We start from the raw sequence: 20,179 nt of genomic DNA, 5'->3' as shown, positions 1-20,179 counted from the left end.
GCCTCTAGCCAGAATGATGATCACAAATCTGCAAATCAGAAAATAGCAGACACATAAGATCCCAAATATTGAGTATTGGACTGTGAGGCAAGATGTCCCAGAACCGTATCCAGGAACATCTGGTTCCCCAAGATATGATTTACATTGTTCAGAAGACTTTTGGTTGGGTAGAAAAGAGATAACAAACATCTCTACTGGGATATGTATGAGAATCCCTAAAAATCATTTTGGATAGATATTACCTAAATTAGGTTTAGCAGTTGGAGGTATACATGTATTGGCTGGAGTAATAGATTCTAATTATAAAGGAGAAATTATTGTAACATTGCAAAATTTGGGTGAAGAACCCATACAGTTTTGTAAAAATGATAGAATGGTTCAAGTGATTATTGTTCCTTGTGAAACAATACCACTTGTGAAAACTGACCCTCCTTCTGAAATAACCATCAGAGGAACTAAAGAATTTGGTTCTACTAACAGAATAAAATTGGGAGCTAAAGTATGGGTAAAGAGGAAACCACATGATGTTTCAAAGGCTGCAGAGATTATAGCACATGGGAAAGACAATACCATAGCTGTTGTTTATTCAGGAGAAGATGATTGTCAAATTGTACCCTTATCTCATGAATGAGGATATGATAATAAGTTCATGGACTCCAGAAGCACAGCTGACCCTATATTTGACTTGTTTGTGAGATTTGTACCCTCCACCTGCAGATGCCTGACTCCTTAAGCCAGATGTCACTCCCTGTCCATGACTGTGATATGCCACTTCTGGACCTGGCATCAACTAAGTTCCAAATGACAACTAAAGAATTGAACTCTCAAATGGGACCTCCAATTTCAACTTGAAGTAGCTTTGGAGAAGAGACCTTTGCCCCTTATCCCAAGATTTTGAGCCCCATTCGTTCCAGGGGGGAAGGATGGGATGCCTGTGCCCAAGCCCCACCCTAAGCTATTGTTTTATGTGCAAAGATTTTCTATTATCCCTGTTATATTGTTGCAAAGTTCTGTTGACACCAGTTTTTCCACTAGTTATCCCTAAACTCTCATTTATTGTTAATGTACCTTTGCTATGTAAGGGACATGAAAGATCTTGGGGACGAATGTAATGGGAATGGGAATTTGAAGATCTTCCCTGCCCCTTAGTAGACCTAGGGGGGAGTGTGAAGATCTCCCCTGCTTTGAAAGTAAACTCTGCCCCCTGAGAGGCTGAATGTAATCACATGGAGCCTGTGATGGAGGGGAATTTGCTGAAGGGTGCAGCAGAGTCCACAAGAAGCTTCCCTGCTGTGAAGATAAACTCTGCTCCCTGATAGACTGAATGTAGTCACATAGAGCCTTTGGTGGGAGGAGTTTGATGAAGGGAAGCAGAGCCCACAGGAAGCTGGTGGTCAGAGCTAGCCAGATGATGGGGGAGAGAGGATGCTCAGACAAGGAGTCAGATAGGCTCATGAGTAAATATTGATCTTGTATTGATTTGTGGGAAGGTTGAAAGATGGCATGGCTCTCAGCATTATTATGGCTTCTGATTACCTTTAGTACTATGATGAAATCAGCTTACTGGTTTGGGGATTTGGTTTTCTGGTGTCTAAATAAATGTTTCAGTTCTGTCCTATACCTGGAGAATCTGGTATATTTTGCAATCTAATGTCATGTGATACTTATAGTCACTGTCTTTATCGTGATCATGGGCACTGTAAACATTGCATTTGTGCTACAGCAATCATCTCTATTTAATGAAGATACAAAACTGATCAGATACTTCTATTATTACCTCAAAAAGAATGTTATTACTGGGGGGGGAGACAGGGAAGAGGGAGAAACAAAGATCTATTTGTGCAGAAATACTCATAGAAACCATATTCCTAATAGTAAAAACCTAGAAAAATTAGGTGGATTGTTATTTGTCCTTCGTTCTCAAAGAGAACCATGACAGCAGGAAGGTGATGCCATGACATGCAAGTGAATTGGATTTAAGTGAGGGAGGGCTGTGCAAAGTCACCAGCGATCCTGCCATTGAAGGAAACCTAGAAAGACAGTGCAGGAGCAAGAAATCTGCCCTCCTACATGGGACCCTAGCAAGTTTTTTTAACCTCTGTATTTTAAACAACCATAAGACTCAGTTACAGAGAAGGTGCTGACTTACATTGGTGGACAGTTTCCTCACTGGGAAGTTCCCTATACCATTTGTTCTCTCCTTTTTCCGCTGTGATTGAGCCCTTCAATTTAAACAAATCTTCGGCAGAATTCCTGTAGTAAAACCCTCTGAAATGATTCCTTTTAGTGCCTATTAACAAATGATGCATTTTTACAAAATGCAAAAAAGCTAACACCAAGTGTGTGTGTGTGTGTGTGTGTGGGAAGCTTCAGGATCCCTTGCAGAAGTGAGAAACACTGCCCTATTCCAGTGAAATCCCAGCTCTGGTCCCCATCCCTCTACCAGCACATATAGTTGGCTTGGTAGGAAAATTGTAACAATCTGTGTAGTGTCCCCATCCCCTCATTTTCCCCCAACTCCCAACATGTAGAACAAGGAATCACAAGGGGACGTGGAAGTAAGCAGGGCATGCTAGGAATTATCGTTTTGATCAATGTACACATCTCCATTTTCTTCTCCAGAGCATCATTGTCTAATGGCATATTAGTCATAACAAACGAGATTAGATTAACCGAGTGTTCTCAAAGCATAAAGGAACATGATATTCCCAAAGGGGCCATCCTAGTACAAAAAAGAGCTGAATATTCTCTTTACCCATCTCTAAGTCACTCTGGTTTTTCCTTTGGAGGGGCCACCATTTGTACCCAATTTTATAGGCCTTGATGGGTATTAAGGTTGGTCCCACAATGGCCCATTTTTCTAATAGTAAATCATTATATTCATTCATCTTTATACTGGCTTGGAAGCTTACAAAGGATTTTATTTAAATTATCTCATTGGATTCTCACAACCAAGCTCTTCTCCTTTCCTAGATAAGGAAGGTGAGAAGTAACTTACCTAGTCATAGGCCCAATCACAGACATAGAGCTGGAAGGGACACTAGAAGACAAGTCGAATCCCCTCATTTTACTGATGAGGAGCTGAAGCTCACCCAGAGAGGTTCAGTGATTTTGGCCAGGTCATTCAGGAAGTGTCAGAGGTGTGATTTGAACCCTGGACCTCAAACTCTAAATCCAATGTTCTTGCTACTACCCCACTTTATTCCTTCTAGGCCTTCCTTCCTTTTTATCCACCTGGTCTATTGCAATAGCTTAACAGGTCTTCCCGATAGCACTCTTTACCTTCCCAATCTCTCCTTAATATCACTACTAACTAGCTTCACGAAGATCTGGTCATATTCCTCTCAAAGACATTCAGTGCTCCCTCTCTATTGCCTCCTGAGGAAAATTCCAACACCCTTCCCTGGCATTTAAAGCTCTCTGCAGTTCTCCATCTTACCTTTCCGGCTTTATCTCATCCCACCATCCACCCAGATGGGATTGCTCTGTACGATCCTTGATCCTCAAGTACCTTGTGCTTTTTGCACCTCTGGGACTTTGCTCACTTCATTCCCTCCTCCCTCTACAACCACTGAATTCCTATTCATCCCAACTCACTTGGCACCTCCTCAAATAAAGTCCTACAGACACCCCCCGCCCCCCGCCAATGGAGCACACAGCACTTCATTCTGTCCCTAGTGGACTTGTTATTGTTATTTCATTTCACTAGACACTCCTTCCCTCCCCAGGATTATGTCTTTGAAAGCTTTCTTTCACACCATTCCACAATGCTGTACACATAGGTACTTAATGAATGGTTTACTAAATCAAATTTATTGATGCAAGAAAAAAAAAGTAAAAATAACCTGATTATGGCCTCTAGAAGAAGGGAGATCTTTAATGGGTGGTTTATGTCAAACATAGGTAAGAGACCCTTGGGATGAGAAAGGCTTGGAATAAATGAATGGTTCATTACCAGTAGAATCCTAAAGCCCATGAAATCACTCAAGATATCAAAGTTATTCCTTGTTTGAAAACCTTGGGGATCACGATAGCAAACTCAAATGCTTCCAATCCATAAGGCCAGTTTAGTCAGTCATTTAAGTCAGATGGCAGCACATGCTGACAAGAACGACACACCTTGACTTTGTATTTGATATTCGGTCAGCCCTCTGCTTTTCTTCACAAATGGATAAAGACAAAGCTCTGAAAGACTGCCAACTTGACAGACCCAACTGCCCTTGGTCTTTTTAAGAGAGAAGTCCAACTGTGTGAGTCTCACTGTAGAAAAACCTACCATTGCTTTGGCTTTGTGGGACTTTAAAAAGGATAGCAAGCACTAGATGGACATTTTATTGTAGTGTTAACTATGAAGGGCATTGTGGATGCTTAGTCCGGTAATCTTCACGTCCCGTCTCGACACCAGCTGTGTTATCACATTTACTGGCTGCCTGACCCTGGGCAAACCATGCTCTCAGTGCCCCCAGACAACTTTTAGTAGCTGCCCATCCACATGGGTGGAAGGAGTTTCTTCACCCACAGTTCCATTTCACTACTAAACCCATAGATTTGGTGTTTGAAACAAAAACCGGTTATTTCTGAAAAGCTGGTAGATTACTAGTTACCTTAAATGAGCTTTTAAAAATACTGTGTGATCATTTACCAAAAATCAGGATGCTTAAGTACTTAGATGCTTTCATTGCTTATTAAGAACTATCAATATTGTTATATTTTGTGCCTTCAGGTGTGCAAAGCACTTTTCTCTCAATGACTCAGCAGAACATAAGCTCCCTGAAAGTAGGGACTGATTCGTTTGGGGTCTTTTTATACCCAGTGTCTATCACAGAACCTTGGCACATATTGGGTGTCTCTTTAACACTGGGAAAGTAGCAGTATGAGTGTCACGCCCATTTCATGGATGGGGAAGCTGAGCCTCAGAGGTGAAATTTATTGCTTATCAATATGCAGCTGGGAAGTAGTGGAAGTGTTTGACCTCTGATCTCCAGACTCCAAGGGCAGTCCAATGTCCTTCCCCACAAGGCAGAGTATCTTTGAAGTCCTTGGTGTCTGCACTAAAAGCTTTGAGCATGTGACATGTTACAGTGATGAAGAGGTAGCATACAAAATGAAGAAAATAAAAGGCATTTCAAACACACAGACGAGTGGTTTAATCAACACGAAACTTTTTAATAAAGAACACAAAATACCCAAAGACTCACTCTTTGAAAGGACACGTATTTACATTATTTACCAACTTCGGAAAGCCTCAGTACCCACTGTGAAACTGTTAGGAAACATGGCAAAGATTTCATGTGTGCTTAAGGGTAAAAGCAAGTCACGAGCCCTCTGAGGACTCTGCAGTGAAAGAGCACGTTCCCATATTCTATCAGCCAAGCTTTGAAAAGGCTTCCTAGGCTAGTTCCACACCCCTCCCCACACGCATCCTTCAGACACAACTCTTGGAGAGTTGTTCTACAAAAGCCTATTCCATTTGGGATGGAATGCTGCTGGACTCTTGCAACTAAAACCGATCCAAAATAACATTGAATGGAGTGTCCGATTAGATGCTTCTGGATGGACAGGTGACATCTCAGTTTAAAGTTAAACAAATGCTTAAAGTCAAGGGACTGGAAAAAACAACTTCACAAGGACCAGCAGAATACAAATGAAAACCGCATCGAGCTATGCAGCTCCCTCATTTGCTATGGTCTTGTTTTCTCACGAATATGGGCTTTGGCACGTCCATGTAAACCAGTGAACAGAACATGTTTATCACATTTCTGCAAATTCGTTATTCAAGAGTGGTCATTTTTTTTAACTATCCAAAATTGAATTGAATAAAAAGTGAAAGGCAAAGTTTATGGGTGTGTATACATATGTATATACATGTGTGTATAGCCATATAACACACACACACATATATATTTAAAATCTTGAACCTACAGATAAATAGAATAAAATGTAACTTCTTATGAACTCGGCTGCTGTGAATTGCATGCAAGAGGTATTCTCTTTGTAATCTATGGCTAGATGCTGACCCAGATGTGTCAGTTGTGGTGCTGGCCTGGGTGCCCTGAGACTGGCATAACCACAGCTGAAGGAGATTGCTATGAGAAGAGGACTGATGCCCAAGCTACAAGAACTTCAGAAGAGCTGGGCAAGACGCACAGGATCCAAGGAGAATAAGGATGGAAAAATCTTCCTCTAGCCTCTCTGGAGACCTAGCTTGGTTTTGCTGGGGTATGTTTTGTTTGCTGGCCTGCCAAGCCATGAACCTCCATCTCTCATTTCAGAAGGGCACATGGCAAGTTCAGAAAACCCAAGTTGGACCAGTATAGGTTTTACCCTTCAAACAGGCCTATGGTGGCAAATTAGAAAATTATTTAAAGCAGGGAATTCTAAAGCCAATACTTGACTATTTTAAGGATCTCTTTTTCGGAAACATTTTATTAAAAAAAATTTGTTGGAGAAAAATAAGAGACAGAGGGAGGACAAGTCGGCCAGAACTCAATTTGGAAAACTGTCTGCTTGATATGTTTCTCTGTCTTGATAATTTTGTCTGTATACTCTAAAAGTTCGGGGTGCTGACCTTTTTCCCCTGAACAAGGTAAATGATATATGTCTGACTGATTAAAGTAAAGCTTGTTAACCCATTTTGAGTTGCTTTCCTTTAACAAAGCAGATCCAAGAACCTGTGCTGGCAGCCACCTTGAAGACACTTGGGGTGCTTGCCGCTACAGAAGGGGAGGAAGGCAGGGCAATTGGAGTTAAGTGACTTGCCCAAGGTCAACACTAGTGACAGTGTTAAGTGTTAAGTAAATGTTATGTGTCTGAGACTAGATTTGAACTCAGGTCTTCCTGACTCCAGGGCCGGTGCACTATTCACTATGCCACCTAGCCGTCCTGCAGCCTCCAGTTTTAAAAGGGTGGTTTGCCTGGGTGGAGGTATCTCTTTGAGGAAGGGACCTACCTACCTTCCAAATGGTGGGGGGAATAGTAAGGCTTCTGGCAAGGCCAAGCCCACCTGGGAGGGTGATAACTGGCAGGAATGTCCTTGTCAGATAAGCACTGGGCAAGAAAGGAAAAGACAGAACTGAGTTCTAGGATACACAAAAGCTGAGGCTTAAGAAAAAGTTGAGAAGGCCTGTCAAGAGGCCACCTCTTTGTTAGGTAACCACATTCATACGAAAAGGTGTCAGAAGAGAGGGGCATTTCCTAGAGCTGGCTATAGAAGGCCATTAACAAGGAGGGGCTTAAGGAAATTTAATTGGCAAACAGAAAAGGCAAAGGCTACTTGGCTGAAGGTTGGGATCAACATCTTCCCTTCCTTGTGGCTTCAAGATGGTAGTGACCTGGGTGCAATGTTCCAACACATTATGCTAGGTTTGGGGTTTTTTAAAGGCCACTTTTTTTCCTGCTTGCACTGCAAGATGGACGATGCATTGTGGGCTATAGCAGAAATCTCACCAATGTACACGTACACAGTGGGAGAAAAGCAGCCTTTTCATTCTCCAGACTCCTCCCAGTTTGGAAAGCTCGATCGTCTTGCTACCCTTTTCTATGGTCAGTCATTCCAGCCTAAGACATTCTCTTGCACAGTAGGTGGCATCTGTGTTGTGGCGGTGTGTCAACTCTTTACATTGCAAGTGATTTTGAGAAGCAGAGAAGGACCAGCATGTCCTCTCCCTGAAAACCCCCAGATTCTGAAGGATTTTCTATTCTAGGACTTTTCAAGGAATTAGAATAAGGATGAGAGAAAATAAGCTTGCCTTCAAATGGAAAGAGATTTGGGATGCTTTCAGAAACCTTAGCCCAGAAAAGAGGCCATCGTCACTGTGCTAGGAGGGCCAGCACAGCTGGGTGAGGGGCAAATGTCACTCGAAGCTTCACGGGGGCTTATTTTCACAAAACAATGTGATTCTTGCTTCACCTGCTCAAGATTTAGGAGCAGCTGCTCCAAAAATTTAAAGACTTTTTTCTGGGTAAGATTTGTTTTAAAAAACATCCTTTTGGTGAAAAAGAACATTATGAAGCAAATGTCAAAACACTTGACCACTTAGTTCTCTTTGCAAGGGAAAGCACAAAACATAGGTGAGTAACCAAAGCTCAGAATGGTTTTTCTATGTGATAAATCCATCCAGGATTCTGTACGGTATGTCACATTTGCATGCACTTTAGGCATCCTGGGTAAAGCCTCCTGTATAACAACTTGAATACTGCCTCCTAGTCATAGTGCATAAAGGAATCCACACTCCCTCCCACCCCACCCCACCCCTACCAACCACAGGGACCCTTCACAGACCCCAAATCAAGTGACGCATGAAAGATCAAATTTTTCAGAATTTGTTGCCATCAACTAAACATGCAAAGAGTTCAACAGCATTCTTCTTAAATGTAAACCGTGCTCTTTAAATGGGTATATTAACCACTGAAAAAGTCCATTTTACTATACTTTTCCATGAAATGGCTTTCACTTGTTGAGTCATCGGTAGTAGAAAAGAAGTCAATTAATTGGAACAACAGGCTAGTTTCTCCACTGGCAACTGTGTATGATATAGCAAGTGCTTGAAGGTGAATGTTTTAGGCAATGTAGTTGTACTGGTTTGGATTCTCTTTGTCTCTTTCCATGTAGTCCCTGTCAATTAAGGATTCTATTCTCTTCTTGAGATCAGCAGGCTGGAAAAGAAGGCAAAGGCAAAGCATGAGAAAAGAGCCCAGAGCTGAGCTCAGCTCCCAATCAAGTCCTGCTTCTAGCCAAAACCCCTCCCCTCAGAAGCCCAGGCTGTAGGCCAGCCACCTTCTGCTCCGTACTGGGCATTCTCTAAGTGACAGGGACCTGACCTGTTTAACTATACTGAATAAGCAATAAAACGGGAGGGACATCCATTGCCACATCTTTAGTGACACTGCCATGCCACGATATATTTGCAATATCCCAGTTCCTTCATTTTCAAATAAAAAGCAATAGTAAAAGTAGAAGAGGATCTGGCAGCATCAGAGCCACACTGTGAGTGACCTAGCACACTGAACCCTGACCTATATTCTGTACAATTGTTATGTGCCTTCTCTGCCCTGGCATCGCTCACAACTTTCTGCTCCTTCTATCCTTCATACTATTTAGAGGGGACATTTCAGAACTGAGCAGTCTTGAATGCTTCAATAAGGAAGGACTAATATACACAGTTAGAATGGTGTGGTTATAACTTTTTCATTTCTTTGAGCATTCTTAAGGAATCACAGAGTCAGAACTGGAAATGACCTCAGGGGCCAATTGGCTCAACCCCTATCTCTGAAAATGCTTTGAGATCTCCAGTGAGATGGAACCCATTCATTGCCTACCAAGTGAACCATTCCCTCTGTGGTCAGCTCTCATCCTAAGAGGTAAGACTTCCTGCAGATAGTTTGGACAATATAATCTGTGAGTTGAATTTTAAAATAATAATAAGAATGTATTTTAAACACCTGACCAGGAAAGCTGACCATCTGAAGGATGATTTTGGCAAAGTGAAAAAGTCCTTTCATATTAACCATCTCCTACATCCCTTACCCCTAAAAGAGAATCAGTCCAACTGTCTGGATTGCCAACACCAAGAAGGCAAGGCAAATATCAGAATTCAGGAGTCCTGCATACTGTGTGAATGAGCATTTCTATTGGCTACTATCCACTGATTCAGAACATTTCAGAATGGGATGCTCCCTGAAGGCAGGGACTGTTTTGCTTTTATGCATCAAACAAAAGAGAGGCTTAGTAAATATTCATCAGGTTGGTTTTGTGGAAGTGAATTGAATAGCAATACTGGTAATCCTATAATTTACCAGAATTACAATCTCCAATTTCAAGGCTTCTCCATAGGTGATTTTTCTCAGTTCATCCTTGGCTAGGTTTAGTTACTGGGCATCTTATCAACAGTATCAACTCAACTCCATTACAATACAGATGTTAAGAGCTGATGCTGCGGTTTTAGTCTGAAAAGAATCAATTTGAAAATTTTCTATAAAATCTCACAGGTAGCCTTGAGCTATAGGAGCTTTTTAATAAACTGTTCTTCCCCTGAAACCTGTCTTTTTAAAAAAGTGTTGTATCTAATGATGCCATCAGAACCTAAAAACCAATTTAAGGGATCAATGGGGAAATCCAACCCTTTTTTTTCTACATAAGAGGAAAGGCCCAAACTCAAATGCTCACAGTGACACTCCCTCCACACCCTTTTAAACTAGAAGCACTTTCGGCAAGCAGAGGCAGGTGCTTGATCACTCACCTTAACCGGGAACTTCAGTTGGTTATACACTTCCGAAACCAGCAGATTGTGGCCAAGCGCCTTTCTCATCTTCATGATTCTCACGATGGCAGCATCAATCTGATACTGTCGATCCTGAAAGACCCTTTCTGTAGTGCTTGCTTGTTCCTCTACCTGGGAGGTCAAGTTTAAATTAAAAAAAAAAAAAAGAAGGTTGAAGGATTACTATCAAATTCAAGTGTTCCTGGGTGGCCTACCAAACACTGACATTTGGCGGACACAGCATGACCATTCTTTAAATCATCTAGGACTTATCTAAAGGAACCATTATAAAAGCAAAAGGCAGTGCTGTCTGTCCAATGGTGGGCCCTGGATTGGGACTGACTCCAAATTGGACTTGATGTCCCATTTTTCCCACTGCCTGTGGGTTTGGCACTGAAAAGCATTTGGACTTCCCAACTATAAAGTGAGAAAAATACAAGGATTTCCACAAGCTAGTACTTCCATCAGGCCGCAGTGAGGAAAGCACTTTATAAACCATGCCACATTCGAGTGCAGGAGCACAGGTTGAGAATGGAAAGGGAACCTGCAGATCAATCTAAACTGTCTCCCCACCATCCCCTCCCCCTTATTGTAAAGACAGAACAGGAGGCCTAGAGATGGCCACATAAATAATCCAAGTGTGTGCTCCAACACCAGGTCCTTGCATTCCAAATCCTGAGCCCCACCAGCACAGCAGGCCAATTGCCTTATCAAACAGAGACAAATGAAAAGTCTCTGCTCTTTTCCAAGTTCTTCCCCTTCTCACCAAATAAAGAAGCATTAACTTATTCTTGAAGCTGTTTTGAACAATATTGGAAATGGACTCGTGCTAACACACTTGTAGTCTTTTACTGGCTACAGCACTTGTCTGGGAGATGGCAGGGCCTAAGGGTGGGGTTCCCGCCCCCAACTGGGTGAAGTTAACTGAGTCATCTGGCTATGGTTTGCACCTCTGACTTTTGTGTCAGGAACACCCTTCTCAGACACTCATCCATGCACAAACTCACTCTAATGATTCCTGACTTAGATTAGGAAGGACCAAGAGCTGTCAGTACTTAGACTGATTTGATTCCTAGACAGTTTACAGAGAGAACCTGGGCTGAGGAGTACAAGGTTTCTGGGAGAGCTCCAGACAGGATAAAATGAAGAGAGAATATTTCCAAGATGTGCCCTATATCCAAACATCCACAGCAGAAGGGACTCTTTCGGAGAGTTTGCCTAATTCCAAAGACATCAATTTAAGTAGAAAATTGGCATTCTAAACTCAAAGGTTCTGGGAGTTTCAAATCAATGATCATTACTTTTTCTTTGTTCACAAAGACAACCACAACTGAAGCTCACCTAACATGGTCCATTCTTCCTCAAAGCACTCCTCACTCTAACAGGTCAGGCTGTGATCTCAGTAAAACAGTAGTAGGACAGAGTTCATCTTAAAAGCATCAAGGAGAGGCAAAAGACATTACAAAACGGAGAGAAGAAAATACCGTTTCTTTCATCTGGATCTGATTGATCTTGATCCTGAAGAGCTTGTGTCTGAAGTCATCATTGCAGGTAAATTTATCGCCATCTTCCACATCTTTGCCCTTCGGATTTTTCGCCAGAACTCTAGCTTTGCCACAGGCTAATGACTGGAGTGTTCTCCTTAATTCTCCATCCTCTGAAGAAGAAATCATGGTTTAGGATGTAGGTCCTTTGCTCACAGACACAAACAATATGAGAAGTTTTTAAAAGGGGGCCAGGGGGATGCTTTCTAAGGCATTTCTATTCCACCTCACATACCCTCTCCCCTAACTCCCAGAATTCCCTAGTAACAAAGGTCAAAACAAAACAAAAAACCAGTTCAGCAGAATCACTCCAGACACTGGCAATATCTAGTGGGTGTAATAAGCCACACCCAGAGTTCCCCCACATCTCTAACCAAAGCAGGGAGGGCACATTTAATATGGGATCTGGCTCCTGTCCCCATCCCTCCACTAGCATTAATTTGTGCAAAGGACCCTGAATGTAGAAATCAGGAAAGAGCTCAATTTAAATTCTGGCTCTGACACTTTCTAGCTGTTGGACAGAGCAAGGGCACATTACTTAAACTTGGTTAATCTGTACAATAGGGTAAGAATACTCTCACTACTTACCTCATAGGATTGTTGCAAGGAAAGCAGTTTCTAAACCTTAAAGCACTATAGAAATGAATTATGTTTATTACTGGAATTACTCTTGGATGTTATCAAATGATGTCCTCTTTGGTTTAGCCACTGAAGGGCCTGTTCTTAGTCTTCCTCCTGTTTTTGTGGCTTCGGGAATAGCTCAGTGTAGATGACTGTCAAATCAACACTTCACACCCTAACTTCAGAGAGAAATCATCTCCCCATAACTCACTAACCTGCCATCTCATTTCTCGGAAACCTGTCTTTGGCCTCCCTCCTGTGGTGACCAGCCATTTGACCCCTCCCACTACTACAGCCTCACCTCCCTCTCCCCTTTGCAGTCTAGACCTCACGGTCAACCCATTTAACTGGATGCTGCCTTCAACCTTTGAATCTCATCCCCCTATCCTCCTGCTTAAGCCTTGCCAAAGGCTAACCCGGGTTACCCGTACCCATCTCTGCCTCCTTAGTGCTTACTCAAAGGCTGCTAAGTACCACAAGAGGAAATGGCAACTGAGATGACCAGGTCCACTACAAATTTGCCTTTTCTAATCTCAGCTGGTCTTAATTGATGCAAGGTACTCCTCCAATTTTTCCCTCACTGAAAGAAAGGGTTACTTTAAACCTCTTCTCAAGCCTCCCTCTCAGGTGAAGAGCTCTCTTATCTAATTGGGAAAAAAAACCTATCCATTTCCTATTTTCCACTTCAAACCCCTCTCATCATTCCTCCATTCCCTCTTCATTTATTCCAGGCTCTGAGAAACTTGCCTTTTCACTTAAACCCCCAATTCCACCCCCTCTTCCCCCTCCTCTGGCAATCTAGCCCTTCAGTCACCCCCTCACCATCTTCCTTATCTTCTTGTCCTGCTCTCTTTGCTTCTGCCTGGAAATACACATCACAACATAAGCCTGTTTCTCACTGTCTTTGTATGTACGCCTAGTGCCTTGCACTGTGCCACCTAAACTGAATCTTGCCCAGGACCATCCTCCTCCTTCTTTTACAATCCCATTACAATCTGTCAACAAGCACTAAGTTTTCTTCCTTCAAAATGCCCCTTCTTCTTTAGTTCTACAACATCTGCAACTGTACAGACCCTCATCACCTTAGACCTGAAAACAGCATCTCTTCTCTTTTCCTCGGCAAAACTAACCTGCCATTTTTTTTTCAAGCACTGGCATTTCAAATGCCAAATGCCTATCATAGCAAGTCAAAACATTCTCTTGCCTATCTGTCTACTTACCCAACACAATTTCTCAACTACAGGCAGCCTAGCCATAAAGTTGGGCCAACCAACTCTTGGACAGGTACAAAATCCCCTCCCTGCTTTGATTGGTGCTTTCCAGGAGCAAATCCTCAGGTCAAATCAGCAGCTGGCCAAGGAGCACACCTGGATTAGATTTGGGTCATTTGGCCTTGCAGTACTTTGAAGACAGGTGTATCTTACAGACCACATCTGATGCAGAGGATGAAAAAGTAGAGAGAGTCTACCAAGAACATTTTAAGATCCTTCAATAACAGAAAATGAAATGGAGCATATCTCAACTGTCAGGGACTACATGGTGACTAATGTGGGACTCAGAATCAGCTTCTGTGTGCAGTCAAGTCTGATCATTTACTTCAAAGATCAAAATTAATACCAGGTTAGATGATACCCAAATGAGGTGATTCAAAACAAGAGAAGACCCCTTACATACTGAAATAGTGGATAAAAGCATTATTTGTGATAAAAAACTGAAAATAAAAGATGTGCCTAACAAATGGGGAACAAACTATAGTCCATGGTGGAAGCAATGACAAATGTGAAGAAATCTAAGAATGTGAAAACGTAAATATGTGGAGTGATGAAGAGTAAAGAAAGAGCACCCAAAGTACCACAATATGAATAGTGCATTGCTTTGTTTAGAGCAGACTTGTGATTTCACTAGTATGGAGGACTGTCAGCTAAGGGAAGAGATTCCTTCTACCGCTACAGACCATCCCCTGCAGGACAACACTAACAAGCAACAAAAATATAACAAGACAATGCAGGTGCCATCCTATGAACGTTACATTGCCTTCCTTTCTTTCTGTTAACAAGTCGAGGAATGAAGAAAGTGCCATGTACTATGAGTCACAGCCACACTAATTAAGTGGTTTTCCTTCCACATTTTCAGGGAATAAAATTGGGGGTGGGGGAATGGTGTGATCTGGGTGTTCATCGGGAGGTGTCTGTTGTGTCAAAACAAGATGTATTAACACTGAATTAGAAAGGTAATGATGAGAAAAAAATGCATGCAATTACAACAGTTCCAATACAAGCTTTTTAAACAAGCTGTTGACTGAAAAATAGACAAAAGTGCTGAGACTGACATTTAAAGAAGTTTAAATGATGTAAAATAACTGTCACAGAGAGAAGGCCAAAAGAGCCCAGAAAGTGCCCCAGCCAACAACACTGGAAAGTAAAAGCTCCTCTGCAAAACTCAATGGAGGGAAACCGCAAACTACAAAGAGCACCCAACGAAGCCAAATCAGCTCAAGAACACTGATGAGCTCAAGTAAAAGGAGTAAAACAAGTAGACCCCAAATGGGACAAACTGGCCAGTGTTTCTATAGTGATTTATTCTCACTGCTGATGATAGGGAAAGGACATTTGAATTCTCTAACACTTTAGCACTCGATAGGCTATGTGAGAAAGCAGAAATGACACACAACAAAATCAAGCTGAGAAGAGTAGCTGGAACTAACCAAATATGGAAAGAGAAAAAAATATGGAAAGAAATCCAAGCTGGAGATGACAAAACTCAAAAAGACACTCGGATCAAATTTTTACCCTCTTGCTTCCAAAAGAATGGGGAAGTGGGCAGATTATATCATTACCTCCAAGAAAAAGAATGGCGAAGAAATAGGAAATTAGTGACCCCCGCATGCTTACTTTTCCATGTCTATACCTTTGAGGATAGTCCTTGACCACTGCATGGCTATCTTTAAGGAAAACACGGTAAACGGGAACAAACCTGCTTTACAGACAATTCTCTGTAGAAAATGTCTTCAGGATCAGATTTAACTAAAGTGTAAAGAACCTAAGATCCCACTTCATTATGTATCTGTCGAGTCTCCCATCCAATAACCATAAATCATACTAAATTCCTTGACAGATAGAACCATTGATATAACCTTGTTCCAGAATCCCCTAGTTAGCAATGCTGAGAGGCCCAAACAGGGAGACACATTTATCAAAAGTGTTCTCATCACTGTCAAAGGAGATGACTTGTACAAAGTCCAAGTGAAAGATGAATCTGGCTTTAGATTTGTAAGGGTCTCCAGATCTTATTTGCAGAGGGCACTTTTCTGACTATACCACGTCTCACAAAACAGCAATGCCTCCTCACTAGCCATGGCCACTCATTTTTTTCTCCATATAGTGTGAAAAAACAAACGAAGAATGACATGCATTTGGATGAGACCCAGAACTGAACAGAATGAGAAGAGCAGGCAGGATGGCATTTGAGAAAATGTGGAGTGCTTTCCATGATCTCAGGCTGCTTCCTACCACAAAAGCCCATCTTCTCAATACTATACTACCACTTACTGTTACATGACTTCAGCAAACCATGGAACACCAGTCTCGGAAGAACTAAAATTATTGGAGATCCAAAGGACAATGTAGAGACACCTTACTATCCTAGAGTCTACTCATAAAAAATGACGTGCATGACAAGAGGTGTAAAACACATCAATAAGAACATGGATGAGAGGAAAAGGAGGTGGGGCCAGTCAGGCAAAAAAGGGTGAAGATACCAGATTATCTAATTGTGGCACTGGGCGCCACAACATTCTCAACCTTGACTCGCTTCTCCATGAAGGATTTATGGAAGAACATAGACAAGAATATGAGAACAACTGGTTGCTTATCTACATTGTCATAGGAATACCACTGCTGAGATCACTAATCCATCGAAGATACCTGCTGTGCTTAGAAGCAGTATCATGTGTAAAGGTTCTGAAATTACTGTTCTCTCTTCCTCAGAAACTTGAGAGGAGTCAGTTCCTACAGTATAGTACTGAGGATTAACCTGTTGGTTGATGGAGTCAGTACAAACCTATTCCTGTAGCTTGCTTGATGTCTTCCAAACTGAATTCTTCACCTTCATTAAACATTAGCAGCACCAGAGTTTGGAAGAGAGACACCTGGAGTTCCTTTTTCCCCTGTTGAATAAAGACAGTGGCTAAACATTACTACGAGAGGCAGCAGTGCCTAGTGAACAGAAGGCTAAAGGGGACCTGGGTTCAAGTTCTGCCTGACATATACTGGGTGGTGTGACTCTGGAACAAGTCTCTTAATTTTTCAGTGCCCCAGGCAACAACTCTTGAAAAACTTCAGTCACAAGACAGCTGTACTGGTGGAGGGGAGTTTGCTACACAGATGAAATTGGTCCAGAACAATAAAAATAACCCACATTACTATAATTCATTCATATGTAAGAATAAACCAAATTGCTAATTTTTTTAATAAGCATTTTTTCAGTGCCTGATTTTGGTGGGTTTAGAGATCCAGATGTGAATAATCTAGAAAAACCAAAGTGATAACATGGCACATGGAGGGAGAAAGGATTCCCACTTAAGATTCCTTCTAGCTTCATAATTCAAATTAAATGAATTGGGAAAGGGCTGTGTTCCTCTCAACGTCTCTACTGATCAAGCAACAGCAAAGAAAAAACCTCCCTTTATCATGCAACAGTTTTGTGCACTCTGTCCCATCCCCACAGCTCCCCCACATCCCACCATGTGGATTCTGCCCCAATTGGCAGGGGCAATGTTTTTGTTTCTGCAGCAAGTTATTACAGATCACATTCTATAAAGGGCCCCCTACAGGGCAAAACCCTGCAAAGCCTAGAGTGAAAAGGCCTTGCCATACCATGGAGCTATTTCAGACAAATGGACAAAAAAGAAAAGGGTTGGGTTTGGCTTTTTTTTAAATGCTTCTGTCAAGAAGAATGATTAAGTAGACACGAAGAAGATTCAAAACAAACTCTGGGAGCATCCACTTGCCTCTTTAAATTCTGCTTTTAGTACACAATGTCCTAGAGTTGACTGCCACTGAAGCTTCCTCCCACTGTGTTTACCCAAGTAAAAAGTCTTGAAAATCTCCTGAAGTCTTACCATCTAAAGAAATGGAAAAAAAAAACCCTTTAATTAAGGCCTATCTTCATATACTGCATTTACCATTCCTTAAAATATGTAACTGAGTTATATTATATGTGTGTGTGTGTCTACCTTAGAAGGACATGAACTTTGAACCCAGCTACCACCATGACACACCTTTGAGCCAAATGCTTGGCAATGGGTGCATGGTTGGGGAAGGGAATCATCTGTAAGGAAAGGAGTCTAAAAGGGACTGGACACACAGCTGACCTCATCAGCCACGCTCCCAAGAAATGAACTAAGCAAAAAGACATAAACATGATAGTCTAAGAGTACACAGCTTGTATTTGGTGCTGGTATCTCTAATGAAAAACAAGAAACCTTATAGCCTCCCCGCCCACACACACAAGAATTAGGCTCAGATCCTTTTTGGGCTCCAATTTTCTTTACTATAAAAGGAAAGGAATGGAATGACTTGACTAAACGACCCCCAAAGCTCCTTCTAGCTCCAAATTCTATGTATTCTGAGCTACTCTAACATTTAGATTCTATCCAATGACTTACCTCAGCTGGTAAGTGAACCTCCATAGGCACATAGGTTGGCCAATAACCCATTGTCAAGATATTCACGGTTAATTCAATGCTCCCAGGAAAATTCTGGTTTTGCATATACTATAAGATCAACACACAACGAAATCTCATAAGAAAAAGTAAAGCCCTTCTTAAAGAACATTTATATTTTATGTTACCGTGTTTCCCCGATAATAAGACACTGTCTTATTATTTTTTTGGACAGAAAAACACCAGAGGGCTTATTTTCAGGGGAGGGCTTATTTTAATGAACATTGACAGCAATTTTAATAAACAGGTAAATGTGAACAAAAAAATGTACCTTTATTCAATAAGCAAATCACTGGGGAAGAACAGGATGACTCACTCACTGCTGCAGCTCGGAGCGCGGCGTGTGTTTCACGGGGGGGGGGGAGGGGGGGGGGGACGGTGCATACAGAGGGTACCGTAATGTAGCATGTAGTGCAGGGGATCACCTTCACTACAGTAGCAATCTCAATAGGGCTTATTTTTGAGGAATCTTACACAGTAAGGGGAGGGCTTATTTTCGGGATAGGTCTTATTATTGGGGAAACACGGGTATAATAGTGGTCCATTTAAGAGATTCCAAGGGGCAGCCAGGTGGTGCTATAGTGGATAGAGCACTGACTGGAGTCAGAAGGACTTGAGTTTGAAACCAATCTCAGATACTTACTAGCTGTGTGACCCTGGGCAAGCCACTTAACTCCGATTGCCTCCCCTTGCCCACAAAAAGAAATTCCAATTCAAGCCTTTAGAAACAGCAACTAACACCCTTCACCTTAAAAAATCATATGCAATTATCACAGAATCATAAAGATGGTTTCCTATGCAACAGAGCCCCAATGAACGATGTGTAAGAATGCCAAAGAGAAGCAGCACTGACTACCACAAAACTTAACTGGATGCTTTACCATGTGTTTATCAAACCATAGCCTTATGGTTTCATTTCACATTAACAAATGGTAATATTAGGTGCCATCCTATATAATGCACTTTTATGTTTCATGTCCTATAACAAACTTCAAATATAGCATTGACAGAACCAATTATACTTGTCTTGTCATGTTCCCATTTTCAGTTGCTCTTCTCCCACTCCCCGGGGTTTCAGCAAGGCTTTTAAACAAAGGCTTACTTGCAATGACCCTAAAAAATCTCTCCAAGCATGCCAAATGTCTTTCCCTCTTCATTTGTTCTCTCTTGTGATTATAGCAGAGTAAGTTTTAAAAACAGGCTCGAACCTATTTTCTTCTCCTGATCCCCACCATAAACCTCCCAGAGAATGAAGATGCCATTTAGTTGTGGGCCAGTGTGAACTACCTGTTTGAACTGAACCATGATGTCTTTCGACAGCTCCATGTCTTTGAACATTCCTTCCAGTTTGCTGGTGAACGCAGCTCCACATTCTAGGGTACAAACATTATACTATGCACAACAGATGACAAGATTTTTAAGAATGAAGAATTTCTAGCTCAGAAGGTGCATTACCATAAAATATCCATGATGTGTTCTTAAAAGTTAAAAGAAAAATAAATTCAAACCCAATAACCCTAACCACTAATGCAAAGTCCAAATTCTCGATCCCAAAGTGACCTTATCTCATATTTGGACAATCAAATACAGGAGGACAGTTTAAAGCAATCTAAAATACAAATGTGTGTGTATGTCCATGCCTCCTGTCCCGCCTTAAATATAAAAATGTACTTGTCTTAGATTGGCAAGAAATGTCATAAGACTTGTTCGTCCCATTTCATTTTTCATTAATCCAAACTGCTCAAGAAATTAAACTAAGGGGGTGGCTAGGTGGTGCAGTAAATAGAGCACCAGCCCTGGAGTCAGGAGGATCTGAGTTCAAATCTGGCCTTGGACTCGGACACTTAACACTCACTAGCCATGTGACCTTGGGCAAGTCAATTAACCCCAATTGCCCTGCCTTCCCCCTCCAAAAACCAAAAAAGAACGAAATAAAGAAAAAAAGAAAGAAGGAAAGAGAGAAAAAAAGAAAGGAAGGATGGAAGAAAGGAAGGAAGGAAGGAAGGAAGGAAGGAAGGAAGGAAGGAAGGAAG

At 41.7% G+C, this 20,179-nt stretch overlaps 1 protein-coding gene across 1 annotated transcript in view; it reads right to left on the bottom strand.

The window, feature by feature from the left end:
- Nucleotides 1–5,145: 5,145 nt before the first annotated feature.
- Nucleotides 5,146–20,179, bottom strand: part of CUL4B (cullin 4B) — a 44,018-nt gene continuing 28,984 nt past the window's right edge. Inside the window, exons 15-21 of the mRNA XM_069102158.1 lie at nucleotides 19,434–19,519; nucleotides 18,090–18,197; nucleotides 17,433–17,546; nucleotides 16,484–16,589; nucleotides 11,744–11,916; nucleotides 10,239–10,391; nucleotides 5,146–8,655 (exon numbers count right to left, since the gene is read on the bottom strand). Coding sequence (XP_068958259.1) covers nucleotides 8,560–8,655; nucleotides 10,239–10,391; nucleotides 11,744–11,916; nucleotides 16,484–16,589; nucleotides 17,433–17,546; nucleotides 18,090–18,197; nucleotides 19,434–19,519 — 836 coding nt within the window. The 3' untranslated portion in view covers nucleotides 5,146–8,559. The remainder of the gene's footprint in view (nucleotides 8,656–10,238; nucleotides 10,392–11,743; nucleotides 11,917–16,483; nucleotides 16,590–17,432; nucleotides 17,547–18,089; nucleotides 18,198–19,433; nucleotides 19,520–20,179) is intronic.

The sequence above is a fragment of the Petaurus breviceps genome, unplaced genomic scaffold (genome assembly GCF_028583685.1).
Source record: "Petaurus breviceps papuanus isolate PSGF00001 unplaced genomic scaffold, PetGlider_PUasm1.0 532, whole genome shotgun sequence".
Lineage (NCBI taxonomy): Eukaryota > Metazoa > Chordata > Mammalia > Diprotodontia > Petauridae > Petaurus > Petaurus breviceps.
Note: the sequence above shows the minus strand (reverse complement) of the source record. Positions and strands in the feature narration are given on the sequence as shown.